At 42.3% G+C, this 27,365-nt stretch overlaps 2 protein-coding genes across 2 annotated transcripts; one reads left to right on the top strand and one right to left on the bottom strand.

The window, feature by feature from the left end:
- Window positions 1–123: 123 nt before the first annotated feature.
- On the bottom strand, window positions 124–2,309 carry LOC114450012 (myocilin-like). The gene is made up of 3 exons (XM_028427902.1): window positions 1,741–2,309; window positions 1,309–1,413; window positions 124–1,223 (listed from the first exon to the last, which is right to left on the bottom strand). Exons 1-3 carry the CDS (start codon window positions 2,225–2,227, stop codon window positions 424–426), a joined length of 1,392 nt encoding a protein of 463 aa, XP_028283703.1. The 5' UTR covers window positions 2,228–2,309; the 3' UTR covers window positions 124–423.
- A 6,610-nt stretch (window positions 2,310–8,919) lies between these two features.
- On the top strand, window positions 8,920–26,312 carry dnm3b (dynamin 3b). The gene is made up of 21 exons (XM_028426761.1): window positions 8,920–9,197; window positions 9,634–9,969; window positions 11,559–11,632; window positions 11,825–11,974; window positions 12,379–12,582; window positions 13,396–13,494; window positions 13,635–13,795; window positions 14,126–14,268; window positions 14,412–14,547; window positions 15,068–15,135; window positions 15,836–15,974; window positions 16,129–16,215; window positions 16,357–16,427; window positions 16,593–16,647; window positions 18,113–18,226; window positions 22,223–22,332; window positions 22,918–23,032; window positions 23,173–23,337; window positions 23,453–23,685; window positions 23,821–23,994; window positions 24,695–26,312. Exons 2-21 carry the CDS (start codon window positions 9,809–9,811, stop codon window positions 24,735–24,737), a joined length of 2,502 nt encoding a protein of 833 aa, XP_028282562.1. The 5' UTR covers window positions 8,920–9,197; window positions 9,634–9,808; the 3' UTR covers window positions 24,738–26,312.
- The last annotated feature ends 1,053 nt before the right edge of the window (window positions 26,313–27,365 follow it).

The raw sequence follows: 27,365 nt of genomic DNA, 5'->3' as shown, positions 1-27,365 counted from the left end.
TTTGTTAGTGTATGTAACAGGACTAGTGCCCTCATGTGGCCCCCGAGGCCACATTTATAAGTTTTCAACAAACATAAACCAAACCAGACAATATATTATTTTCTATACATTTTATTGGGACCCTAAATATTATGACATTGTTTATTTAAAGATTACAAAAATATTCCATCATCATATCATGACAACTTTTTATTTTGATAATGAATGACTTCTATAGTGAAATTAATGTGCTTCATTGATAATTATTTATTATTTATTTGCTTTCATATCTTATTTACAACACTAATAGAAAAAATACATTTATATAACACATACATAGCAAAGCCTCAGTACACTGACCAATGATACAATCTTGTGTTTCATCTCAGTCACTTTCTGCAGGTTTAGCATCAGTGCAGTGCTTTATTAAACAGCAGTCCCTCTTCAGCTGCTGCCATTGCTGGCCCTGCCCAGTCTGATGTCATAGGTGACCATGTGGAAGTTGTCCCAAGTAAACAGCTTTCTCTGGGCGTGGTTGTAGTCTACCATGCTGTTGTAACGGTACTTGTTCTTGAAGGGCACAGAGACGGGTCGTCCCACGCCACTGGCTGTGTCGAACACAAAGTTGATGGTGGTGTTAGGTGCGGCATAGCTGGCTAAAGTGTACAAACGTCCACACACCATGAAAGAGTTGGCCACTGTGTTCTTCCTGATGTTGGTCTCCCAGCTCTTCTTCACCTCCAGGCTTTTGGGGTCCAGCTGAGAGATCACAATCGCCCCCTTTGCTTTGCTTGTGCTGTAGATGGCCCACAGTCCCTGCTCATCTACTGCCAGGTCAATGTCAGTGTAGCCTCCCCAGGAGTAAGGATACTGGCCATGGAAGCCAGCATGAGGCAGGTCCAGGCGTGATGCCACGCTCTCAGATGCCAGGTCATAACGGATCAGGGTACGGCTGCGTCTGCGCTGGTAGTAAAGGGAGCCCTGGTACACGGTTGCCCCTGTGCTTTCTACAGACTCTGGCAGAACCAGGACCTTCATGGGGAAGCCTCGGGTGAACTGCTCCATGTCCTCATATATAAAAAGCTGACGCACATCTTTACCCACTGCATCAATGCGCCACACAGTCTTGTTGGTGTAAGGGCCCTGAGGATCTGGGTCCTGTAGCCATACTCCATACTTCCCTGTGATACTATCAGCTTTCCTGTGCAGCATGGGATCTCCCACTGATAGTAGCTCTCCACAGCCTGGAAGAAAACGAAGAGGGTTAAATTATCATATTTTCTTTACAATCAGGCATTCATTCATCTACGTCAACACCAGTAAAACTACCTGTGAGGCTGAGATTTCCTTCAGGAATGAGGTGGGACGCAGGCACCTCTGTCACCTCAGCCTTCATCTCCTGATATGCTCCATTACCCAAATAATATGTGGATTCTGGGAGGGACAGAAGAAATGAACAGATTGTAATTACTATTTATGGCCACATGGATAGCTTTGATCTCGAAACACAACAGTTTCTATGCCACAACCCTGAAAATGATCACAAGTGTGAGTGACAAAGCCATAAAAGAAGGGTCTGTGTTGTAAATTCCTATCCCCTTACTCAACCTGCGACAGCAAACTGCAACCTGACCTGCTTGCCCCAGGGTCTTTTCATAGCCTAAGTCAATCACTAACACATTATCCCTAAAAAGAGAGCATGAGTGTTGCTGTCATAGGCTTGTAGGTAAAGGTGTGTTTTCCCTGTACTGACATACATACCACTGTCTGGTTTGTTTTTCTGCTGAGCTCCTTCTGAGGTGTGTGGCTGCTGGCAGGGTTTCTGCCTGAGGGTCTCTGCCTCCTGGTTCAGCTCATCCAGCCTCTTCTGCAGCTCCTGGACCTGCCTGTTCAGACGTTCCTTGTCCTGCTGCAGTTGGTTCCTTTCCCCTGTAACCTGGGAGTAAGCTTCCTGGAGACCCTTTTCATCATTGGATCCAACCCCGATCTCTGTTCCTCTGTCCACTCCGGCGATGAGCTGGCTGACTAAAGCTTCCAGCAGGGTGAGGCGGGAGAGGACTCCATCTATCTCTGGTTTGGTGCTGGTTCCGGGGCAGCTGGATTTGCTCGGACTGGCCACAGTGAAGGTATAGAGGCAGTGTCCGGTGGGATCATTGGAGCGACTAAGAGACGCTTGGTCTTGGGTCTGACTTTGGCAGGTCAGAAGTAAGCAGGATAAATAGATGACAGACACCTGGAGCCACATCATGTCTTCGGCTTTTGTGTTTGCAGAGATGCACTTGTTTTTCCTCTTCTTCTTTAAACCTTTTACTTCCCACCTGGTCAGTGAGGGTCAGTTTCTGATTCTGAATCCCAGCAATGCTCACAGCAGGTTATTTATACAGTTCTCTGTCAGGGAGTGGGAGGAGACGAGGAGTGTGTAAGGGAATGAAACAGTCAGGGGGTGTGGAGTGTTTGAATACAGGTCCACGTGTTTTCTCCTGGCTGCGGGTGAGGTGTGCAGAGAGGGATAAACAATGTGAAAATCACACACTATCAGTGGAAAAATACACAATTTACCATGAAGAATTCCATGACTGTGTCACAGCAGTGGGTATGTCTCAGGCAGGTTGTTTTGACTGGGCACCTCTTTATGTGTCTAGCAGCTGCGGTGCTGTTTACTTCCTGCGAGACTGATAGTTTTACTGTGTGATTACCGTAAACTTTTATGACGTGGGTACGGGCTGAAATTTGGGCTTGATGGGAAGATAACATTTTTCAGCGACAGTGGACTTGCGGGCATACTCCTCTGCCTCCACCACAGCTGGACAGGATGTCTGGCACAGGAGGCAGTCTGGCGAGGAATGGTGTGGCTGCTGTCTTCCTTCCTACCAAACCTCTCAATGCACTAATAAACAAGATGAGAGCAGAAGAGCAGAGCAAAGCTGAAATGCTCATATGTTTGCAGGTGTTTTGGTGAAATGGCACCTTGTGATAGAAAATAAACCTTGTTTTTTTAATTTATAAATCATCCTGTGACGCTTTCATGTGCATAACTTGGTCTGGTTTTGTATTGAAGAAGAGGAAATATATCATCACTTGAATCCCAGGTACCAACTACTCCAGTTGTGAGTGTGCAAAAATCATTATAATGGTCTCTGAGGGGTTAAAGGCCATAGGTGTTTGTTATGAATTGGTTTCAGTGTCTCCTTACCTTTGCACTTGTTTTTACAGTCAATCAACATGTTGTCCATCCTCCACAACCTCTGCAAAATACAGATTATATAATTTCAAATAGCCCCCCCCCCCCGAAGGAACTTGAGGTGCACATCTGTGTTTAGTTCCACAAGATCAATCCACTGCCTAGTTAACCTGTCTGTTTTACTGCCCGTGGAATGCCGCCACTTATTCCACCTCAGTGTTTTTTACCACTGAGGTGCGTTTTTCTTATGCAACGTAACGACTTAGGCATCCTGTAAAAAGCCAGCGCCAGCTCCTCCGTTGGCCCCAAAGAAAAGAGAGGATCTCAGGGAGCACATAACTTCTTCCACAGGCTATCATACTACATGCTGAAGAGATTCCACAGGGGACACAACCTCTGTGTTTGTCTGCATAAATGCTCAATTGTGAGCTAAGGAGTTACTCGGTAATGATAATGGATATTACATTGTTTTTCACAGAGGCTTGGTTATTCTGACATTTGGTTTGTGAAATACTGGGCTTCACTATAAATATATAAAATCAATATAAATTTTTCTTTCTCGCTTTATTACACACTGTGTAGGCCTATTTGTCATACTGTACTATTTTGTATCACCCTGCATCTATCTGCGAAGAATAACATACAATTCACAAGCACATTTCTGCCTTTAACAAATACAAATTGAAGTAAAACTTTAAATTACTGTAATTTACTGTAAATAATTTGTGAACTGACCTCTGTGTATGGTGTTGCAGAGATATCTACCAAAGTTAGCATGCTAACCAGCTATATCCGTGTAATACCACTTTGTACCACAAGGTGTTCTAGTGAGTCAGTGCAGCGTCTAGTCTGCCTCAGGCTATTACGGAAGTAGGTAATTAGTTACCTGCGTCTGTAAGTAGTAAAGAAATGATTCGCCCAACTGGTAAAATCATGTTCTGGATAGTCTACACGAACTCTGCTTGGTGCGGGGATGATGACTCCTAATCCTCCTGATGTTGGAAAGCCGGGGAAGTGTTAGTGCTCGGCTAAATGCTAAAAACAAACCGGAGTTTCGGCTAGTTCAGCCCTGCGTGTTTCTTCCATGGAACAAACTTTTTCCTCCCGACAGCTGCGGTAAGACTATTTTGAGCCAGTAAACACAAATGTGGAATTATACTGTAGGTCAGCACATCATGATGAAAGAACCTTTAGTATCTAAAAGCTAAAGCAGAAACAGTAGCGACCCCACGTTTAGAGATATATACTAAAGCTTAACCAGGGGCTCGTCTACAACCAGCATTCATCACCAGCACGTTATAAATATTCAGCGAGAAATGTCTTTATTTGTTTTTTATTGTCATTAGAAATGCACCACAGTTGCAACCGTGTGTCAGGACAACCAAATTAGACATTGCCACTGCTATAGCTTAAAATGTAAGCCCCTGGGGACCCCCAAGCAGTTGTCTGTTTTGCCAGCACTTCTGAGCTTGATTGACTATAATGATGCTGTGGTCTTTAGGAGTCACAGAGTCAAGTACATAGAAATGACATGTGTGACATGCATACAAGTGCCACATGTACCTGTATTCAGCATTGGAACAATCAATATCTCATTAATGCATTGTTGTCTATATCTCTGTATAGCCCAAGACTTAACCTGTGGGCTACTAGTTATAGAATGTAAGTCAACATAAACTGATATTATAATTATACTGATACTATAAGTAATAGTTTAAGATTTTTGGCACATTAGAATCACTCTTTGGTTAAAAGTGAAGCAAGAAGGTTAATATTCAGTGATCAGGTTTATAGATACAACTACAAGATGTTTAGCTTAGCAAGTGTTATTAGTCCAAGTGTTTTGTTTAAAGCATCACTCTAGCATCACTAACACAGACTAAATAAAGGAACAGATGAGTTATCAGACAAAAAATGGGAGAAAAGCAGAAGACATCATAGCTATTTGGCAGTTTTCTTTAAGAGCCATTTAAAACCCCATATTTCTTGGCAGAGTGTGAATTCCAGCATTCAATTCTGAAGGGATATTTTTACGGCCACATTTGTTTAAATATGAATTACATAATATTACATAACAGTAAAACAGGAGGGGGACTGTTGGGGACATTGGCATCCACAGAAGGAAAACAAAGCAGATGAGAGAAACAGTGACAGAAGTGAAAAACAAAAAGTTCCTCGTCACAGTACACCATCTATAGTTTGATTATTGATTTATTGGAGAGGGAAAACTGGATAATTAACAAATTAAATGTCTCATCATTTGTATCACACAGTCGTGCATGATTTTCACACAAGAAATATTGGATTGCCGTACTTGCATATAGTAGTGAAGGGTTGTGTAATGTGCGTTCATATAGGTGCCTGTCTGGCTTGTTGATGTACAATGTAATGCAGACATGAAGGAAACAGTCACCACAAGAGTGTGGAACGCCTACCCTTGACCCTAACCTCGCACTTCAACCAATAGGGGATATTTAAACAGTATGCCTCAGTGCTCTGACTGGAACCGGGTGTGAACTGTTTCTCTGAATGTCTGTGTGTTTATGAGAAAGAAAGTGAGGCAGTCTTGACACCTTACATGTGTCATAGTCAGTCACTGATGGAGTGCAATAAAAATGTCTGTTTAGGAGTATGTAGTTTGGAGTTAGATAGGGCGGGGTGAAGGGGTCCACTGTGCGGTGTTTTTGAAAAAAAAACATTAAAATTATGGCTGTTAGGGTATAATCATAGTGCATCACATGCCTACACACATGAAACCTCACGGTATGGTGGGTGTTGTTTGGTTTTACAGGTGTTACACTACAGCTTTTCATTACAGACAGACTGGCATGGCTCCATGTCAAACAAATCAGATCAGAACAGCAGACATGCAACACAAGGGGTCACTCTGTCTGACGCACTAGTTGTAGTTCAAACATCACTAAATTTTGTTTGTTAACATTTTTGTTGCACATACCACAAAAAATTCATTTTAAAAAATACATTCTTAGCACTCAGCGATCATCATTTTAGTGTTGTCTTGCTAATTTTAACGTCACAAATATGGGTTGGTCAAAAAACATTGTAGCCAGATATAATATGAATTTGAATTGATTTATAGTGAGACATCTCTCTAACTTTTAGGACTGGACTGTCAAAATATGACAACATAATGGATGTCTACCTGAGGTCTATAACTACCATCCGTGTCTCTGTTTTTCATGGCATTACGTCATCTAAATATAGAGTGTGAAAATAATAGAATACCTGCGCATTGTAATCCTAATAACACCACCTCACTGTACAGGCATGTTGCTTTGAAGTATGGGTTTGCATGATTTCAGTGGCTCCAATATGTGCATTTTACAGTTTCAGTAAATTCCTCTTTTTCTGCCTACTATACCAACTCACATTCTGTGTGTGTGTTATATAATGTTACCACTGTTTTCCTCTTATTGATCAACAGGGTTCCCTCCACTGTGGTGCAAGATTTAGCAACCAACCTTTAAAACAACAAACTACCTTTATATATTAAAATCCACTGGAGCTGTGACTGTTACGTACAGTAGAAATATATTTTGACCTTGCTCACATATTTCATAGCTCGCTCATTTGAGAGAGAAAAGCGAGGGTAAGGCCAACCAAAGTCATTCCCTGGAAACAGATTTAAATCTAAAGCTGCATCAAATCCAGCAGCTGCATCTGCAGACTTTCTTTTTGGACTTGTACTCTAGCACAGCTCATACCGGACACAGTAAGGTCATTCTGTGTGCTCTGATAGGGTAAGCAGAGAGCACCATCCTGTCCAAACAAAGCCCTGCAGTGAAGCATGGGTAATGGACGATTCAGGGAGATGATGGAGTGGTGCACAGAGAACCCACATGTTGATAACTACCTTCTCTGGCCCTCCTTTGACCTGAAGCCAATAATCTGTTATCCACCAGCACTCCGCCATCTGTCTGACTTTCAGAATACACATACAATAACAAACAAATACACATGTCCACACAGAAACACACGTATGCTCACAAGGTGCTGTACAGGACATTCTTGTGGACGTTGTAAATCATCCATGCTTTGAAACATGGCACTGTATTGCTGAAGTGCTATACTGTCTACAGGAAAAACACCTTGTACTGTTACAAACTATTGGATCTTCTTGAACAACATTAAACTGCCCATATACATTAATATTGTTTTTTTTAATAATATGAATTATTACACATAATATTGCTACCTAAAAGGCTGTAACCAATATATGTATTTGTATATTTAATAGAACTACTTATACAACAACTATGATCATAAATACAGCTGTGTATACATGCTGCTGTAATGATATCCATGAATGACATTATTCCATGTGTACATACAGGTATCTCTCAACATGCCTTCCTTGCAAAACCCTGCAGTAGCTGAAGGTATTAGCCGAGGCTTGCAGGAGCGAGCTCTTCTGCTGCTCTGCCTCAGTCTGTCCAGAGGGCAGTGCAGGTTTTAGCAGGCTTTTGGAGTCCTACAGATTTATTTGCAAAATGTAGCCGTTAGCAGCCTTGAATGGGTAAATAGTTTCTTGAATGACCCTGCAGAGATCTGAGGACCCCTGCTCACCATTTTCATAGAGCACACACTGTAGTCTGACATGGTTAAGCCAGTTCCTTGTCTAAAAACAGGCCTATATATTTTTTTAAGCCCTAAAAATCTGACCCGAGACCAACTCTTATGTTGCCCTAGATACCTCAGGAAACAGGATCTTTAAGCAGAAATGAAGAGGTGTTGGATTGGTGTTGTTGTTACTGGATCCTGCTCACATGATCTTTCTCCATCGGGTAAAGTCAAAGGGGTCAAGCCTGAGTTGTGGTCCACTCACACCATGTTTATGTCAGTGTAGGTCTCCTTTCACCGCTGCTTATTAAAGTATACTTGAGAATTTATTGGAATTAATTCCCCCTTTTTCTTGTAGGTTTGGTTGTAACAAATTAACAAACATGTAACAAATTAAAATGTACATAGTCCCAGACTCAGCTGCAGTACTTTACTGCCACCTAGTGCTCATTTCAGCAGAATGTGTTGACTAGGCCCAGCATTAGAGCCTGTCCATAATAAAAAGGGCAAATGTCACTAATAAATTCTTACTATTTAGGCCCCTGTCCTAAAGGGGCCCCACAGCGCTTCTTCCTGTTTTGTCCTTAGTGCATATCAGATCTGTTTTCACCCTCTCAGCACAAGCCTTAAGAGTAAATTAGACCTGTCCTCAAAGATCTCTGCATGATAGTAGATAGCCTATCATATCGTAGAGCGGGCCCAGATGCTGGCCTGTGAGAGGTTAAGACAGAATGGCAGCGTCCTTTCCGCATGACCGCTTCCACCAGCCTCGGCCTGCGCTGACAATCTGTGAGCAGGCGTCACACTCAGAATGTCAGTGCCATAAATGATGCAGCTCATCGCAGTGCTGTTTTAATATGCATCAAGCAGGGCGACATAAAATGACAGCCGTGGCCATTTATGAAAGCTGCTTTCTGCTCCTACTGCAGGGATCTGAAGGAGCGCATCCGCCTCTTCTGTTGCAGCGATGCGCAGCCGTGCCGCATGACTCACAATGGCAGCAATGGCACGGATGTAAACAGGGGGCGGGTTCAGGTAGGCCTAACCTGCACCTGTACAGCCAATGACGCGCCGCGCTTGTCTGGCTCGTCTCAGATTCCGCGGTTTTCATTGGTCTATCGCCGCGTCGATATGGTGTAGTAGCGAGGCGCAGCTTCGCAATTAGGCTCCACCGCGGAAAAGAGGAGAGGGGGGGAAAATGATTAATCTGTCAAAGGCGAATTTGTGTTCGGGATGATACCGCTCTGACATTCAGCCGACCGTAACGAAGCGCACAGGCGAACACTGTTAATGTGCGGGACTTTTCGATTAAGCCGATGCAGATAGCAGGTGGTGCTTGTATAATCGTCCAGGGTCTTGTCACTTGTCTTTGCTGCCCGATCTGCGCGTCATTTCAGCACTGGACAGCGACCGGGACCTTCGGACACTGAAAACACAGAGGGGATCCTGAGGCGGGGTGAGCGCACAGCAACACTTAATCTGTCATTATTTCCAATGGACACTGTTTCTGCTGGATATCATCGTGTATGTGCATGCAGCGAGAGGCGCTTTGTTGTGCATTTTTACGCGTGATTCGTGAAACCCTGAGCGCACGGGTTTGTTCAATGTGACGATATGCAGCCTACAGAGCTCCACTCACCAGATGCCCTTGAAAGTATGGGCTTCGTGCGGCTAGCTCTGATTGTGTGTGCGTGTTTGTGTCAGAGGGACAGACAGATTGGGGAGAGGAGGTTATGGTGGTGGTGGTGGTGGTAAGCAACTGCGCAATTGTCTGTCCCTGTCTGTTCACATCTTTCTTTTTTGAACCTCTCTGACTCTCTCCCTGTCCCCTTTTTGGTCACCCTCCCTCCCTCTCTCTGCCTCTCTCTCTCTCTCTCTCTCTGCTTCCACAGTCGTCCGACCCTCACTTGGCTTGGGGCAATACGCGGCTAGATGACTTCACTACATCAACAACCACCGCGGTAGTCCTGGACTAATATAGCAGCGCCACATCCTCCTCTCCCTCCCTCCCCCCACCCCCACTGTCTCACCATTCGCTGATCCCGAGTCCCTCCGTCCAAAGGCACCATGGGAAACCGTGGCATGGAGGACCTGATCCCGCTGGTCAACCGGCTGCAGGATGCCTTCAGCTCCATCGGACAGGCCTGCAACCTGGACCTGCCTCAGATCGCAGTTGTGGGCGGTCAAAGCGCAGGGAAGAGCTCGGTGCTGGAGAACTTTGTAGGCAGGTAAAATTGACCACCACAAATAGGATAATCCCTTCTCCCTTTAACCTTGAGGGTGACATAAGAGGACTATAAGGCCAATCTCTGTGCAGAGTTCAAACCATCTTTCCCCTGCTTTAACTCACAGCTGAAAAATCTCCTATGCTCTAATTTTTTGAATACATAACACTGCCCTGTGGCCACCAACAGAGGCGGGAAGCTGTATTTGGGTTAAAGCTGCACCTTTGGGGATTTCAGCCCTATCAGCACCAACTGCTTTGAGGGTCCTTCACAATCCTAGAAATATCTTTTTTAGTTCAGTTTGCTAATGTATGCTAACACATGCAAGTACCATAAAACGCCATCATCCTGCACTACATGCATCAGCTCCCACTCTTAGAACACGTGAATATTCATCAGCCTGAAATTCCTCTGGAACAAATAGCCACAAAAAACACAAGCCACAATACAGGATGATGGCATAAATCCATGCTTCATTAATCTTCACACATATAGTACATCATGTTACCATGGATAGCCCTGTATGCAGCCCTGTATACCTTCTAATTGATGTCTGATTATCATCACTCAATTTTCTAATATTAAAAGAAGTGCTAATCACATAATCTATAAAAACAGCTGTTGCCACAGATTCATTTATGTTACCAGTTGGAATTAGGCATGTCAGTACTCACCTATATAATTTATTTTAGACCTAATGTATTGTGTGGTTTTGAAGGCATGCCATTAGGACATATGTTATGTACTGAAACTATAAGCAGTGCATTATGAGTTTATTGCTTTTGGTGCTTGGACCATACTACAGACAAAAATACCCATGCTGCATTACTAAAATAACTGGTCTACAAGTTGAATTATATGTTTTTAAACTAGCTACATGTCATTGGATTTATTGTCTTCAGTGTAACGAAATGTTGAATGTGCATGCATGTGTACACCCCCAGATGGATGCATTGATTTAGTCCTGTTCTAGCCATCATTGACAGTCGTGATGCTGAGTAATGGTCCATCTGTCCAGCTCTGGCTCTGCACAACGCTGAATGGACAAGTAGTGGTTTTTTTAACATCCCACTTGAGGGACTTTAGAGGGTCGATATGTGTTAATAAGGTTTCTTGGAAGAGACCCTAAGTATGAGAGATAGGAAGGCATTCAGGTGTGTGGTGTGGACACACACACACAGAGTCTCCCCACAGGAACTGTTGAAGTCATCGTTTTAAAACGACATAGCACCCTGTCAGTGATGCAGCTCTTCATTTCGACCTGTTGTTGTTTGTCAGGTCAGATTGTTCTGTACTGTTGCAGCAGCAGCAGCAGCAGCTGAAACTTGAAGGAGGTGCTGTTTTAAAATGGCTCCTATTCCATTCCTTTTTGAACTGGCTCACATCATGCTAGATGAATGACACTAAAGGCTTTACAGCAGCTGACATGCCATTATAAAGGGTGTAATTATAAGACATTTTCTGTTCAAGACTTTAAAAGAAAAAAAACTAAAGATAAGGTTATCATCATGCTATCTATAGCTGCTCTTTGACATATGATGGCATTTGCTGTGGTGTGACACAATGAGTTTTGACTGGCTGTCTCTCCTCAGGGACTTTTTGCCCCGTGGGTCTGGTATTGTCACCCGCAGGCCTCTGGTTCTGCAGCTTATCAGTTCTAATGCAGGTGGGTGCGCACACATTTACACTCCCACACATACTAGCATGCACACACTCCAGTCTCCTCGTCTTCCCTTTTTAAATGCTGCTTTTTTCATTGGCTTTTATTTCCTCTTGCACTGGCATTATTTTCTTCTCAGAAACATGCAGCATAGCCATTACTAATCCCTTGTTATGTTCTTCATTTTCTGTGCTTCAGAATGGGCTGAATTCCTCCACTGCAAAGGGAAAAAGTTCACAGATTTTGATGAGGTTCGTCAGGAGATTGAGTCAGAGACGGATCGTATCACAGGAGCCAATAAAGGCATATCTCCTGTCCCCATCAACCTGCGGGTTTACTCCCCTCACGGTGCGAAAGAAATAACTCCTCCTTTTTCTGTCAACTCACAGTTCAAAATCGATTGTGAATCATAGAAATATGACATATGAATGACTTAGCCAAATGTTTTTCAGAATAAATTTGCATTATGTAACAGCTAACAGACCTGCTAAAATTAGATTTGATTAGTAGACTGAAGTAGACACTAGTAATAATGCAAGTTTTGCAAAGTAATAGACATTTACAAAATATTGTCTATTTTGTTTATTCTCTGTTCAAGTTTTAATTGTCAACTATAACAGAGTAAGAATCAGAATAGCCCACATACAACGCAGGAACCACCCCAGCTAAATACATAGTGTACCCTCTTTGACCTGCAGAAATATATGACAGGTATGTTCATGTTCTCATCTTGCATTCTTTTGATTGTGCAGTGCTGAATCTGACTCTCATCGATCTTCCGGGCATCACCAAGGTGCCAGTGGGAGACCAGCCTGTAGACATTGAGCAGCAGATCAGGGACATGATCATGCAATTCATCACCAGAGAGAGCTGCATGATCCTGGCCGTCACTCCAGCCAACACTGACCTGGCCAACTCTGATGCCCTTAAACTGGCCAAAGATGTAGACCCCCAGGGTAAGACAGGAGCGTGCGGTATGGGGGGGGGGGCAATATAGTGTGTAGAAACTGAAAGAAACCAATGATTGTGTTGTGGTTATTGGGCCAGCCTTAACTGAACTGAGTCATTGGATCTCTGTCAGCTGCAGGAGTAGTGTTCAGTGTCTGACCTTGTGTTTTGACCTCTTTGAATGTGGAAACAGAATTTCCCTGCAGGGATTGATCAAGTGTCAAATTATTATTAGAAACAAGAGGCAAAAGGATGAGGACTATCGAGGACACTGAAGGCACAAATCAAATGATAGGAGAAAAATGGAAAACAGGAAGTTTCAACATAGAAATAAAGAAATGTGAAGGTGAAGATAAGAAAAAGAGAAGGGTAAGAAATGAGAAAAAACAGCTAGATTTGATGCTTGAGTGTTTGACCTTCAGACCGTACAGGAGGATGCAGGAGGGTGAATTAGCTTGGAAGAGAAGGAGGACTTGGACAAAATAACCTTGTGGGAGAGATGAATAATAATAGACAAGGAGGGTGAGGTAATACAGGAGGGAAGAGAAGGAGACATGATGCTAAAGCTGTTTAAATAGGAGACAAAGAACAAAGCAGGGAAGGCAAGAGGTAAATAAAGAGAAGAACTATATGTAAATATATCTAAATATTTCGATGTTTTAAGGTGTTTTGTCACATAAGGCTCATATAACTCTGCAGAGAAAATACATTACTGAAGCTATCAGTAATATTCTATGTTTGAGGCTTGATTCTTTTAAAGTAGGGCCTGCACATGTCCCCTGTGTCCCTCCTTGCTCTGACTTTTTGATATCTTTTTTTAGGTATGAGGACTATCGGAGTGATCACCAAACTGGATTTGATGGATGAGGGCACAGATGCTCGAGATGTGCTGGAGAACAAGCTGCTGCCACTTCGAAGAGGTGTGTGTTTGTTTTACAGTTAGCTGTGCCAGCCAGTTTTTCTTTGGCTTTGGCCTTGGCCTCTTCTCTTAGACTGAAATTCTTTCACCTCTTTGTTTCATTACTTGTCTCTTTCTGTGTCCTTGTTTATCCACTCACAGGGTACATTGGGGTAGTGAATCGCAGTCAAAAGGACATTGATGGCAAAAAAGACATCAAGGCTGCTCTAGAAGCTGAGAGGAAGTTCTTTTTTTCCCACCCTGCATACAGGCACATGGCTGATAAAATGGGCACCCCTCGCCTGCAAAGAGTGCTCAACCAGGTGATCATAGAGTGACTCCCAGTGTTACAGTGCACTCTACATTATTATTAATAGGACGGCCTACTTTTTTATTACTTCTATTGTATAGCACATCAGTGTGGGTGCTGTGAGAGTGTCACTCAGTTTCTAGTTCAGCTCCTAATAATTCATAATCTCACTCTCTAGACATTCATCCTTTTCTCACTTTTATTGACCTAGTCTAAGATTACAGTCAACTATACATAGTTTTTCTTAATCTGAATACCCAAATACTCTCTACATACTCTCTACTTATTAGTAATCCTATGTGATTTTAATGGGTTTTGTTTTGCTGCTTTTCTGTCTCCATAGGAACTGACTAACCACATCCGGGACACACTGCCAGGTTTCCGAAGCAAGCTGCAGTCCCAGCTGTTGGCTCTGGACAAGGAGGCAGAGGAATACCGGGGATACCGACCTGATGACCCATCCCGCAAAACCAAGCAGCTGCTGCAGTCAGTATCCCATTTTTCTCACAGCTAAAGCATCTACATTGGCCTCTGTTGACATAAAATCAGTTTCTGCCTAACATTCCTTATGTTATGATGTCATTGTTGGTATTTTATTCATTAGTATTTGTTATTATTTTGTGTTTCAGGATGGTGCAGCAGTTCTCTGTGGACTTTGAGAAGAGGATTGAGGGGTCAGGAGACCAGGTGGACACGGTGGAGTTGTCTGGTGGAGCGAAGATCAACCGCATCTTTCACGAGCGTTTCCCCTTTGAACTGGTCAAGGTGATGTGCTGTACCTAAAATAAGAAGGCAGCAATAATGTGACCTGTTTCAAATATGCAGTGGGGGATCCCACATCCCCACAGTGTTTCCTCAGAAGTTGTACAAACATTCAGCATAAATTATTTTTTGAAATGTAGCCATTGTCTTAATATTGTGTCTTCTTTTAAGATATTGACCCCTGCCAATAGAAAATATCAGTTGAATAATGACACCCCTAGAAGACTTTGTTCTCATTTTCAGAATGGATTTGGAGTGCTGAACATAAGACAGAATTACACTTTTTTTGCAGCCTTTGTTTTTTTTTTTGTCCTGTTTCCTTCCAGCTTCTCACACACTCCATAATTGCCTCTCTATTGTGCATTTCTTTTGAATGATCCCTAAATAGCCCCAGTATTAACAATGCCTGTTCAAACTCCTATATCTCAGTCTTTAATCCTTCAGTATGAAGAGCTTCCTGTCTCCATACTGTCTGTCATCTTTTGCATTTTGTAACTCGGCTTTCTGTCTCTGTTCCTGTCAGATGGAGTGTGATGAGAAGGAGATGCGCCGCGAGATCAGTTATGCCATCAAAAACATTCATGGTATCAGGTAGGTGTTTGGTCTAGCATGCTAGAATGTGTTACAGCATAAACAGTTCCCAGTCATTTATCCGTTTTGCCAAAGGTAGGGCATGCCAGTTTCTCCCGTGCAAACACACAGTTTGTCACAAAATTTGTGACACTTTTGTGACTCTACAACACTTTGGCCTATTAGAGACAATACATTACAGTCTGTAGACAGAAAAAATATTGGTTTGATATTACACCGACAAAACAAATATAAAAATACTGATGCTTGATTTTGGTTTGCCTAAAATATGGGGTTTGGATGAGAATTTATGAACAAGGGTGGAGTCTCTTTCTTTTCTTTTCTTTTCTTTTCTTTTCTTTGTTCAGTCCAGGCTGTGTGTGTGTTTCTATATTGATTCAGCAGCGGTTAACCACCGCCAACCAAATGAAAAAAAATTGCCACCCAAGCAAGAGAGAAACTGCCATTTCAAGAAACACCACATTTTTTTAGCCTGAATTCCTTCCGAAAACAAAAACAGGTCTACATTATTGATCTCCTCAGTAATGGTTTTGGCGATGTTTCCTTTATTGTGGTAACCACATAAAGGAATTGTGATTGAGCCACAACACAACTCCAAAGCAGGGATCGAGTACTACAACAATATATTAGCTGTTTTTGACTTTGTATTTGGGAGAACATGTTTCTTCATCTTTCTCCTTCTCTTCTATGTGTGATGTAGGACTGGACTTTTCACCCCAGACATGGCGTTCGAAGCCATTGTGAAGAAGCAGATCATAAAGCTGAAGGGGCCCTGTATCAAGTGTGTGGACATGGTCATCCAGGAGCTGATCAACACAGTGCGCCAGTGTTCCAACAAGGTACCTCTTCTGCTTTTCTTGCATTGCTAATGTGCCATTCTGATATTAAAGATGAGATATTGTGCAGGGAAGAGGCAATGGAAGAAAACTTCAGTTCTACCTTTGATTATTCATTTCTTCTCATTGATGGACAAGTTGTGTTATGTGTTTTCAGCTGGATTGCTTCCCCATGCTGCGTGAGGAAACTGAGAGAATTGTGACATCTCACATCAGAGACAGAGAGAGCCGGGCCAAAGACCAGGTAATTATAGATATGCATTTGTTTATAAAGGGAGTTCTATGATGGGGACACTCATATTTGGATGCAACGCTATCTTCTGTGGTGTGTTTTTGTTTTTTTTATCAGATTTCCATGATGATAAAATATTGTGTGTTGTTTCAGGTTCTGCTGTTGATTGACATCCAGCTCTCTTACATTAACACTAACCATGAGGACTTCATTGGCTTTGCTAAGTAAAGATTCACTCTCCGAGCTTTGCTGACAGTTTCTTTATTATTGAACATGTCTGGCCAGTAAAAACAAATCTCCTCTTCCTGTTGTCATGTTTATGTCCTTCTCTTTTCTCTGTGACCCCGCCATCATCTCGCCATCTCTGTTTTGTTGTTTCTCTTCTGCAGTGCGCAGCAGAGGAGCAGTCAGACTAATAAGAGCCAGAGTTCAGCAGGCAATCAGGTGAGAGTTTTTCACGTCTGGTGTGTCACATACAAACTATGGAGCACAAGGTCAAGGGAGTACTGCACGTCCACACAGATGCCAGATGACTACTGCAGGGAGCATACAAAGAGCCTGAAATAAAACAGATGCAAAATAGTCTTTCACTTGCATTGCACAAAATTTATGTTATTTGCATTTTTACTTTTTTTTATTTTATTTTTTTTTTAGATTTTATTATTATTATTTTCTTTTTTAGTCATGCATGGTGTGTTATGATTTAATTGGGCACTTCTGGGTTCACTTTAGGTTCTATTACTTTTTGCCACCATCATCACTGGTGTTGTTGTTGAGACATTTCCCTTTGTTTGAACCCCTCCTGTGTCATCAAGGTGCCACTTTGCATTTCATCCCCATCCCTTAGTGAGAATCTGAGCTGCCCTCTTATGGGTGTCTGTTGGTGAGTATTGCTCATTGTGGGATATGGTTTTGCATTGTCATTTTGTGCCTGCAGTAACTCCTCTGCCCATTGTGTGGTGCTCTCCAGCACTGCTGCATCATTAAATGTAATTTTCTCACCTTTCACTGGTCATGTTGACAATGCTAATTGGCTGCATAGGCTACTGTTGGGCAGAGGCTTTTTTTCCTTTAAAAGTTGCACTAAAAAAATTGCAATTTTTTTAGTGCCACAGGGTGTCTAAAACCCCCACATTCCTTCCTGTTGCAGGCCTCCTCTCCTCCCGCATCAGGCCTGATTGTAAGAGTTTACTCTCTAACCGTTTACTGTCTAACACTCACCGAGGCCTGCAGACTACGGAGGTTGCCAGACACATGATGAATATTTTTACAGTTCAGATATCACCTCTAGGATTAAAAGTGGAAAAAAACATGCTGTGATAGCTTCAGCTGCAAAACAGCTCTCTCATTTGTGCATATGACAGAAAGGATTTGTAATGATTTGGGTAACCTCCTTAGTGAGTCTTAGGCGGTGCAAGACTGACAGTAATCTAACCTAATAATCACTTGGCACCAAGCCTGCGGGCCTGTTTATGTGCGGCATGTAGGGTTAATGCACCTAACACAGCGCACATGCACACACACACGTCTGTTGTGTGCTTGAAGCACTAAACACAGTGGTCACTTAACAAGCTAACACTGCCTTCTGCATTGTGAAGACAGTTCCTTGAATGAGACTAGACTCACACCGTCACATGCTAGGCTCCGAGTGAGTCACAAAGACACAATGACTCACCTAAACTGACCTTCATGCACATTTCAATGCAGTTTATGCTTTGATGACTTGCACATGTTTACTCTAACTGGGCTAGTTTTAACCACATTGTATGGATCTGGGGCAGATGAGTCGTAACACTGGAAGCTTTACAGATAAAGACGCCCTATCAGCGTCTTTGAACTAAATAGGTTACATGAACTTTTTATTCAATGTAGCTGTTTATGACCTTCTGACAATTAACCACCCCCTCAGGTTATCCGCAAAGGCTGGCTGACCATTAACAACATCAGCATCATGAAGGGAGGAGCCAAGGAGTACTGGTTTGTCCTGACTGCTGAGAGCCTCTCCTGGTTCAAGGATGATGAGGTGAGTTGCTACTATCAGTATTTTCTTTGTGACCAATCAATCAAATGACTCTCTGTGATGAGGGGCATCACACAGAGTGTTCTCCGTAGCTTTTACCTTGGCCTGCAGTGCACATATGCAACTTTCATTTCTGTGCTACTTTGTACTAACACCCTATTTCAGTAGACTATTTAGCAGTAGGCCAGAAAGCAGATTACAACATACATCAGTTTAATGACTTAACTCATTAATCATAATGCATATTATAAAAAACTGTTATGCAGTAAGTTAGGTTACCTGAAAGTATAAATAGTGAGCTACTGTATATAAATGCTGTTGCATGATAATGCATCAGTTAATACAACACATACTGTATATACTTTATCATTCAAGTATATTTACTGCTCTCACAGTATTGTTTTTGGCCTGTAACGCACGACATATATATGTTCAGTAACAGTTGAAGTTTTTTTAATTTTCATTTCATATATGATAGTTTAGTGTTTTGAACTGTCTGAAAGTGCAAATTGTACAGTAGACTATTTTTCTCTATATTGATCTTTATATATTTACTCTTCATATTAAGATATTAATTTTACAATTTATAAAAATTGATAAAAGAGTGGTCCTATGCTAAATTCGAGCAGAAACCAGTGGTGGACAAATGACAAGATAATTTGGATTTAAGCACATTTTAATTTATTTTTTATTGTTGTTGTAATCATAATTTGTTGTTAAGCACACCATTTGAAACCCAAACCCACCTCAGCAGGGTGCAGCCTTTGGTCCTGCTGGCTTATTATGGCTGGCTGATGTGTATCTGCCTGTCTGTGCCTGCTGTACAGGTTGGATGATATTCTGCACAGCAAGTGTAGATAGGCAGACGCAGCACAACTCCTTTAGCCAGTCCTTGGTGTTGTTGCTTCTTTGTTGATTATTCACTAGTAGAGATGCAAAGAAATACCAGCAGCCTCAATTACTCTTTTTGCAGCCGTGACTGTAAAATGTAAAAATCTTTTTTATGTTAGTGTGTGTCAGTTTATGTTGGGCATTACTATAGGGTGAATCATGATGGAGAAGTGTAGTGTATGAATCACATACGTGCAGAGTTTGGCCTTGGTTCTCTCATTCACTGCTTCTTTCTCTTCATCTCCTCTTTTGTCTTGGAGTTTCCTCTCTTTTCTCTGTTTCTTCTCTCTCCCACCTCTGTCCAGGGGGAGTTTAAGCATTTGTTTTTTCTTTGCAAAATTGGAACAGTCCCAATCCCAACCAAATTTTCACTCACAGAAACCCAAAATATATAAAAGCACATTCAGACAGCAGCACATGGGGCTGCGCAGCGCTGGGTCCACAGATTGTCATTTGAGACCTTAGTGTGGTAATGTAGGAAATTATAGACTCCTCTGGCTTCGCCTTGTATATTTCTGTTTTACACTCTGTGAACTTTCTATAGTCACATACACGTGCGTCTGCGTGGATGCACACACACACATTCGCATACTCACCGCCGTTCCTCTCTCTCCCTTTCTCTCTCTCCCTCTCTCTCTTAATGTGGCTGGCAGTTACTTTGGAACTGCTCAGATTCTTGGCAGAAAAATCCCAAGTTTTCAATCCAAACATCAGCCTCCAGTGTTTTAGCAGCGCGAACCCTTCTATTAAATATCAATACCCAAACCAACCCAAACCCTTTTGTTTCTGACCTTCAGCTTCCTAACTAGCTATCACTTCATGTCACTGAGTTACAGTTTAATCCTGTAAGGCTCCATGAAATAGTTGCATGTTCGCTTCTTTCTTTAACCACAAAGCAACTACAAGAAACCTAATAATTTCATTTTACTGACTCTTCAAATGTGTAACATCCTATTAGGGGCTTTTGTCTTTATTGCACTTTTCCTGTCAGCTTTTAGCAGCTGCCTGACACCATCGTAAACATCAGTATCCTTCGCCTCCATTTTGACCACCCACTGAACTTCACTGGAGGTGTCTGACTATATTTTCAAACTCTGCTTGATTGATTGGCCCTTCGTTCCTTTGGCCTGTGTTTGATGCTTTGCAGCCACATTCGCTCCTCCCCCCTTCCAGTGGACCACATCTTCATCAGAGCAGCCTGCCTAGCAGCCAGCACACTCACTCATTCATGCTATAAATTATGTCAGCTCGTTACTCTGCGAGTTAGAGCTTTACATTCTTTTTTTGTCATTCTGGCTTAAAAAACTATTAGCATTTTTTTTATATCGTCAAGTCTACAGTTAGTGTTGAAAATTTGTGATACATGTTTATTCCAAAAATAAAAGAATTGAAAAGGAAGTGGTGAGTGTTAGAGTGCATTTAGGACAAAATACAGATGAATACAGATATAATACAGATTATAAATAGATTAAGAAGAGAGAGGAGGAAGCAACAGATGCAAAAAAACAAACAAACAAAAAACACATAAATTTGAGACATGGCAATTAGAGACACAGAGTGAGAGAGAGACACAGAAAGACAGACTGACAGAAGAAGGTCCATGCCCAGTCTAACCAATGTGCAGACTACTGTACACCAGTATGACAATGAACAGGTAGTCTGAACACTGGGTGGACGGAGCCGGAGTTAAGAGCCAGGCCTTGCGTGCTGCTGTTTTCTGCCATTCCAGATGCTTGCGGCTCTGTCGTATGTGCCCTCCCTTCGCCCCCTCTCCATTTTGGCAGCAAGAATCCCGTCTATCAAAAACCCTTTAAAAGTAAGATTCGCCTCATCTCGTGTTTGCCGCTTCTCTCCGCTTAGGGTCTCGGTCAACAGCTCTTGACGTGTTTATTTTTTTTGGTGGGTGTTGGAGATCTGGGTCCCCTCGCGGTCCGTTTTGGTCACGCCGGCCATGAAGAGTATCCAGCCTTGACGTGGCATATTCGCTCAGACGACTGGGACAGACTGGCTGCACGTTCAGGGAGGGGATATTACAAAAAAGAGGGAAAGAGAGAGACGGAGGGGGGGAGTGAGTGAGTGAGAAAGGGAGAGGAAGAGAGAGGAAGAGGGAGGGGACCCATGTGACCATATATGGGCTGTAGTGACCCCTTGGGGAATAGAACTCAGAAGAGTCTGAAGAGTTTGCTTGTCTTCTCTTCTTCTCTCCTCATCCCCTTTAATTCTTACCTGCAACCATCTACCACCACTTTCCAGGCCGTCAGACCAGATGTAGGCTTTCTTCTGCAAATCTTTTACAAATCCACTTGAGTGTTTCTTCTTCTTCGTGGTCTCTCCTCCTCCTCCTTCACCCGCCGTCTCTTTAACTTCTCCCTCCTTCCCTTGCTTCTCTGTGTGCTGCTAAGCACTACCAGATGTTGAGTTTTAACGCCAGGCTGTCATTTAATCTCTCTCGCTCTCTCTCCCTCCTTCAAAAAAATCAGGCAGGAAGTGGGCCCCTCTGGAATGGAAAGAAAAAATATTGAAAAAATATTGAGGGGGAGGGATAAAAGAAAAAAAGACAGAGTTAGGGTTGGATGAAGTGTAAAATCAAAAGTTGGGTTTCTTGATCTGTCCTGACTCTTCTTTGAATCTGTACCTCCGCTGGCACTGTGTCTAAGCGCAGCATTATCTCGGACCTCCAGTGCTTTTACATATCAGCATTTTCCCCGTCTTTACCACAGCCAGAGAGTTTCCTCAGCCTTCAGCTACCAGCTCTCCCCGGCAAAACACACCGTGAAGAACGACTGTGTCTTGACCTGCACTGTAATGACTTCCACATGTGCTCTCCTTCTCCCTTTTTCTTTCTCTGTTTCTGCTTCTCCTTCTCCACCCCCACCCCCTTTACCTCCCACTCTCATGTCTCCCCCATTCCTCCTCCCTCCCGTCACCCCCTACTCTTTTTCCTTATCAACCCCATTCCTCCCCCTTTTTTTCTGTCTTTAAAAAAACCTGACTTCACCTCTCTGTTATGGACATCTCATAATACATGACAAATTAGAACATATCAGAGGGAAGGAAATTGTTTTAAGCTATTGTTATCCATGGATTCTACTTTGTATTCATTCACAGGAGAAAGAGAAGAAGTACATGCTTCCCCTGGACAACCTGAAGGTTCGCGATGTGGAGAAGAGTTTCATGTCCAGCAAGCACATATTCTGCATCTTCAACACAGAGTCAAGGTCAGCCGCATGACCTTCAAACTTCACATGTTCCATTCATTGTAACAGTTTCACATGCAGTAGAGCCAGGCCTGCATGCTGGTGCAGAGGCTGGAATATGTTTTGGATTATGTGTTACATATGTGCACATAGGTACCAATATCAGAAGAAATGATCAACATCTCAGCTTTTTAAGTCATATTTCTGTTAGATAAACTCACACCCTTGAAGGTGTTATAATATAACAGTAATATTAAGCTGATGAAAAAACAGTGTGGACTCTCTCTTTGCCATACCACAGTGAATCTGTGTAGAAATGGACCGTGTCACGTCTGAAGCTTCAGTGACTGTTGCAGTGTGTCCTGTTAAGCGTTTTATGCTTATTTATTTTCTTCATTCAGTTTCCAGGCGTTCCTGGCATAAAACCTAAAAAATGTTAAACAACAGAGTATCCCACATGGAAATGGGAATACAACCTCACAGACTCAAAACTTCCAGATGTCGGAGTTTTATTGCTTTTGTCAAATGTTTGTAACAATATGGGGCATTGTCTACATGTTGGTAAATGGATTGTCATGTATGTTCTGTTGTGTTTGTGGTGTTTAGGAATGTCTATAAGGACAATCGCACCCTGGAGTTGGCTTGTGACTCTCAGGATGATGTGGATAGCTGGAAATCCTCTCTCCTACGTGCTGGTGTCTACCCAGAGAAGACCACCACGGTGTGACATCATTCTTTATGCAGTTTGTCATTTACATTCTTGTTCTTTCTGTTTTTCACTTTTTATTTTACTATTCGTTAACTTTGAACATGTGAACAAAAGATGATATGTCTCTTCCACCTTTCTTTCCACCCATACAGGTTGAGAGTGAGACCACCACCACTACAGATAACTTCTCCATGGACCCTCAGCTGGAGCGTAAAGTGGAGACCATCCGTAACTTGGTGGACTCATACATGGCTATTGTCAACAAATGCATTCGAGACCTTATGCCGAAGTCCATTATGCATTTGATGATCAACAATGTAAGTAAAAAGTTCTGTTCTCCCTGAGTTGTCATAACCACAGTTATGATCTCATCATTTTCCCTTTTACCAACTAAACTACCTCTTACCTCCAACTACCTCTTACTACCATTAGGTAAAGGAATTCATCAATGCAGAGTTGTTGGCCCAGCTGTACTCAGCAGGTGACCAGAATGCCCTGATGGATGAGTCCCAGGAACAGGCCCAGAGAAGGGATGAGGTGCTTAGGACCCACCAGGCACTGAAGGAAGCCCTGGCCATCATCGGTGATATCTCCACCTCCACTATCACTGTCCCTGTGCCGCCACCTGTTGACAACTCCTGGGTGGGAGGAAGTGGTGGCCGCAGGTAAATCAGAATTAGAACAATGACACTCATGTGCAGCCTGTGACAATGGGAAGCAGAATCAAATGATGGTATTGTCACTTGTAATGTTTTTTACCCTGAACATTATTTTGTAACCACATCCCCTCCTCTCTTTAGATCTCCTCCACCTAGCCCCACTGCGCCCAGGAGGATGTCTTCAGGCCAGCGTCCGGCTCCCCGAGGGGCCCCACCACCTCCAAACCGCCCAGGACCCCTGGGGCCTCTCAATAACAGTGCTGACAGCCCTCAGGCTCCCAGCCGCCCGAACAGGGCCCCTCCTAGCATCCCCAGGTGAGTGCTGCCTTACCTTCCACTGCTCTTCATGTTTCCTCTTTGATTGATAGCATGTATTCTGACTGAAATATGGACTAATCTAGAAATAAATAAATCTTAGGGCAGATTACCCATCATCATTACTATGTGTATAATCATAATATTATTGAAAAGTAAAGAACGAATTGTATTGCTGACATAATAAACCATTAAGCTTCCTGCTCAGAATAAAATCTCGGCTGCTTCCAAAAACTGCTCTTTATCTGCTGTTAGATTACAGTTAATACTTTTGCAGCCATTACATGAAATCTGCTCTACTGTGGGGGGGGGGGGGGGGGGTTCTACAAAAACCTGCTTTTACAATTGTTTATTTTGGAGTTTGGACAGAGGAAGGCTAGCTGTTTTCTCTTTTCTGACTCTGTTCTAAGCCAAGCATAATGGCTGCTAGCTTGTTATTAAAAGTAGTCTATATGTACTCACCTAATGTTTGACAATAAGGGAAATAGTCCCCCAAAGTTTTGAACTATTCCTTTAAAAATCTGCATTTTTCTGTTTTTTTTTGTGTGATTCCTTTTCTGTTTTATTTTTTACATAAGCAGATCATCTCCTAAACTTATGTGAACGCTAATCTCTTCCTTCCTCTTTTCTCTCCTTTAATCTCCGGTTCTTCTTTGCCTGTGACTCCTGATGTCATATCATTATTTATTTTGTTCTTTAGCCGGAGGCCCCCTCCATCTCCTACAAGACAAGCCCCACCATAATCATCTTGAGGGGCTCCTCACACCCTTATCTCCCTCCCTCCCTCATCCATGGCTCTGCTGTCCTGGTCTCTCCTTAGTGCAGACACTGAAGTCTTTTTGAGCCCTTTGAACCCTCATTTTCCTGCCAGGTGATGATGTCCATATATCTATGTACAGTATGGTACTTGTCTTGTGGTGTATGTGTATGTGCGCTTGTTGCTCTCCCCATGGTCCAGATTTGCTTAGCAGGTCCACTTACCCACTATCGATCCCTGGACCCCCCAAATCCCCTTCATCACCACCCCCACTTGCTGCTTTTACATGAAAATATGCTCAGCAGTCGTACTGCCCTACTCATTCCAAAATGCAGCATGGCACATAAGCTGCTTTTATTGCATGGGAGTGTGTGTGTGCGTGTGTTTTGTGTGTATGTATATGAAGGAGGGACTAATTGCCTATATGTAGGCTGAGTTTGATTTAGTATTATATTAATTTATTGTACAATGCCCCCCCTCCTAAGTGTTAATTATCAGCTTGATGTTCTCTTAGGAACAGAAGTTGTATCTTAGTATATGTATGAATATGCGTTCTTGTGTGCAAATAATACTGTATATGTGTGCGTGTGTGTGTGTGTGGGTGCGTGAGGACATGTGTGCATGTGTTGTCTGTCTGCACGTTTGTTGGCGTTTCAGTTTTATTTGTTTTCATGGTCAAAGCTGTTAATGATGAATCATTAAAACCCTCTGGGGTAAATTTAATGTTGGACTTTTGTGAGTTGTTCCTGTGTTGTAGTAGCAGCCATACACACATAGCAAGGCTGAGGAGCACCTTCAATATTCTTCACTATATGAAAAACAGCCTCAATAATGCATTGAACCTTGTCATAGGTGTTCACCTGTGCTGTATCAATGGTCAAATTGTGATCCTTGCAGCCTTGAGCTCTGGTTTAGATGCTGGATAAGGAGATGGGTGTGACTGGAATTTTCACTTAAAAAAAAATTTATGATTTCATATGGCAAAACTGCCCTTGATTGATTAAAGATTATGCTTTTATTTATCTCCATTTAGATTTTTCCTCAGGTTTAAAACATGCAACTCCATGCATATCACAAACAGGCAATCTTCTTTTCTTCCATAGAAGCCAGCCAGTCAGTCAGCATTTGCATCAGAGCTTGAGGTTGTGTTGTCAGTGTTCAAGTGCTTCTCTGTCAGTTTGTTATTGTGTATGTGGGCCTAAACTGTGTTCTGATGTATATAGGTAATGATTAAGGAGATACTGTATGTGTGGACTATAAAGACCTCATCAAGGATCCTAGCGCTTTAATCGTTCTCTATATGTCTCTATTCACTAAATGCTCTCTTCTCTCTAATTTAGACTGCCTTATCGGCATGAATTACAATTCTGTATTGCCAAAGCTAAATGTAGAAAGAGAATCATAAAGCTGAAAAGAAAATTCCAACAAGATAATGGTTCCAGTTGTAGTGAGACTGCAGGTGTTTAGCAGAGGGCATACTGTTAAATTGGGGAAATTGATCAATTGTTATTTTCTGTGTCTCTGTATCGCTCCTCAATAAACTTCTTCCTCATAATGTCAAGCATTGTCAACAGAGTGTTTTTTAATAAACCATGTTATTCTGGGGACAGTATGCATGTTTATGCAACAAGCGAACTCAAGTTCTATTTCTACCCTGTTCAATAGCTAATTACTATCTCATATATATATTATTATATTATATAATTTTCATTATGCCAGAGAATGTTACCTACAATTATTTTTTTTATTCCATTTGAGTACATTAAAACCTCAAAATAGAAATCGGATGAAATATTTAAACCTTATTTGGCCTAAACATCTGTATTAGTGCTGCACACCTTACAGTGCTTTCCTTATGGTGAACCTCAAGGCTAAAAACAGCTTAAAATCACTCACTGTGTAATACATTAGCGAATAAGGTGACGCAGCAACATTGGATATTTTGGTCTCCAGTCTTTGAATGCCACTTTCATGTTTGTACAACCACACGGTGGCAGCAGAAGTTTAGCTGAGCTTTGTAAACAATATTTTCAGTAGCCTAATTTAGGTTAGTGTATGTAAAATATACCAAAAATAAATTAATGTTATTAATTTTGGTTTTGCTTCCATGTAATTTTATGAGATGTCATTATATATTTTATATCTAAAACATTCATAGCACAGTAACGGTCATGCTCATCCAGATGTTGGAACTTTATTGAATTATTATATCTGTTAGTCTATCTTTAAAGGTAAGCCCTTCTATTGCAGCTCTCATGCCCTTGTTTTAACTGTACTAAGTCCTATCAGCATTGCAGAGGTGAGTAGAGCGCTCCCCCTAGTGGCCTCTGCATGATCCTGCTGTTACTGTTACCCAGACACAGAGTTTGCGGTTACTGCGCAGTTTCTGCTTTTATAAGTGTAAACTTAACCTCATTGCTTCAAATAACATTGTGTTGTCATAACGACCAGCTAAAGATTAATTGTGTGTTTTCATTCATCAAGCTGGACTTTGTTATTTGTATGTTTGGGTTGTAAAAGTAATTCTCAGAGATATTGAGCTAACCGAAGCCGGTCGACCCGAGGCACAAAACGAGCGCTCCCACCACACGCGCTGTTTGAACTGCGCAACAGC

The sequence above is a fragment of the Parambassis ranga genome, chromosome 17 (assembly GCF_900634625.1).
Source record: "Parambassis ranga chromosome 17, fParRan2.1, whole genome shotgun sequence".
NCBI classification, from domain to species: Eukaryota; Metazoa; Chordata; class Actinopteri; family Ambassidae; genus Parambassis; species Parambassis ranga.
This window is presented reverse-complemented; position numbering and strand designations above follow the sequence as displayed.

Bases quoted from the DNA above. Each gene is read 5' to 3' on its own strand.
- LOC114450012 (XM_028427902.1), bottom strand. From the start codon at position 2,227: ATGATGTGGCTCCAGGTGTCTGTCATCTATTTATCCTGCTTACTTCTG. The intron at 1,414-1,740 runs GTATGTATGTCA...TGTCCCTCCCAG, and splicing joins GAAAAACAAACCAGACAGTG to AATCCACATATTATTTGGGT. The intron at 1,224-1,308 runs GTAGTTTTACTG...GTTTTCTTCCAG, and splicing joins AGGAAATCTCAGCCTCACAG to GCTGTGGAGAGCTACTATCA.
- dnm3b (XM_028426761.1), top strand. From the start codon at position 9,809: ATGGGAAACCGTGGCATGGAGGACCTGATCCCGCTGGTCAACCGGCTG. The intron at 9,970-11,558 runs GTAAAATTGACC...GTCTCTCCTCAG, and splicing joins CTGGAGAACTTTGTAGGCAG to GGACTTTTTGCCCCGTGGGT. The intron at 18,227-22,222 runs GTGAGTTGCTAC...ATTCATTCACAG, and splicing joins CCTGGTTCAAGGATGATGAG to GAGAAAGAGAAGAAGTACAT.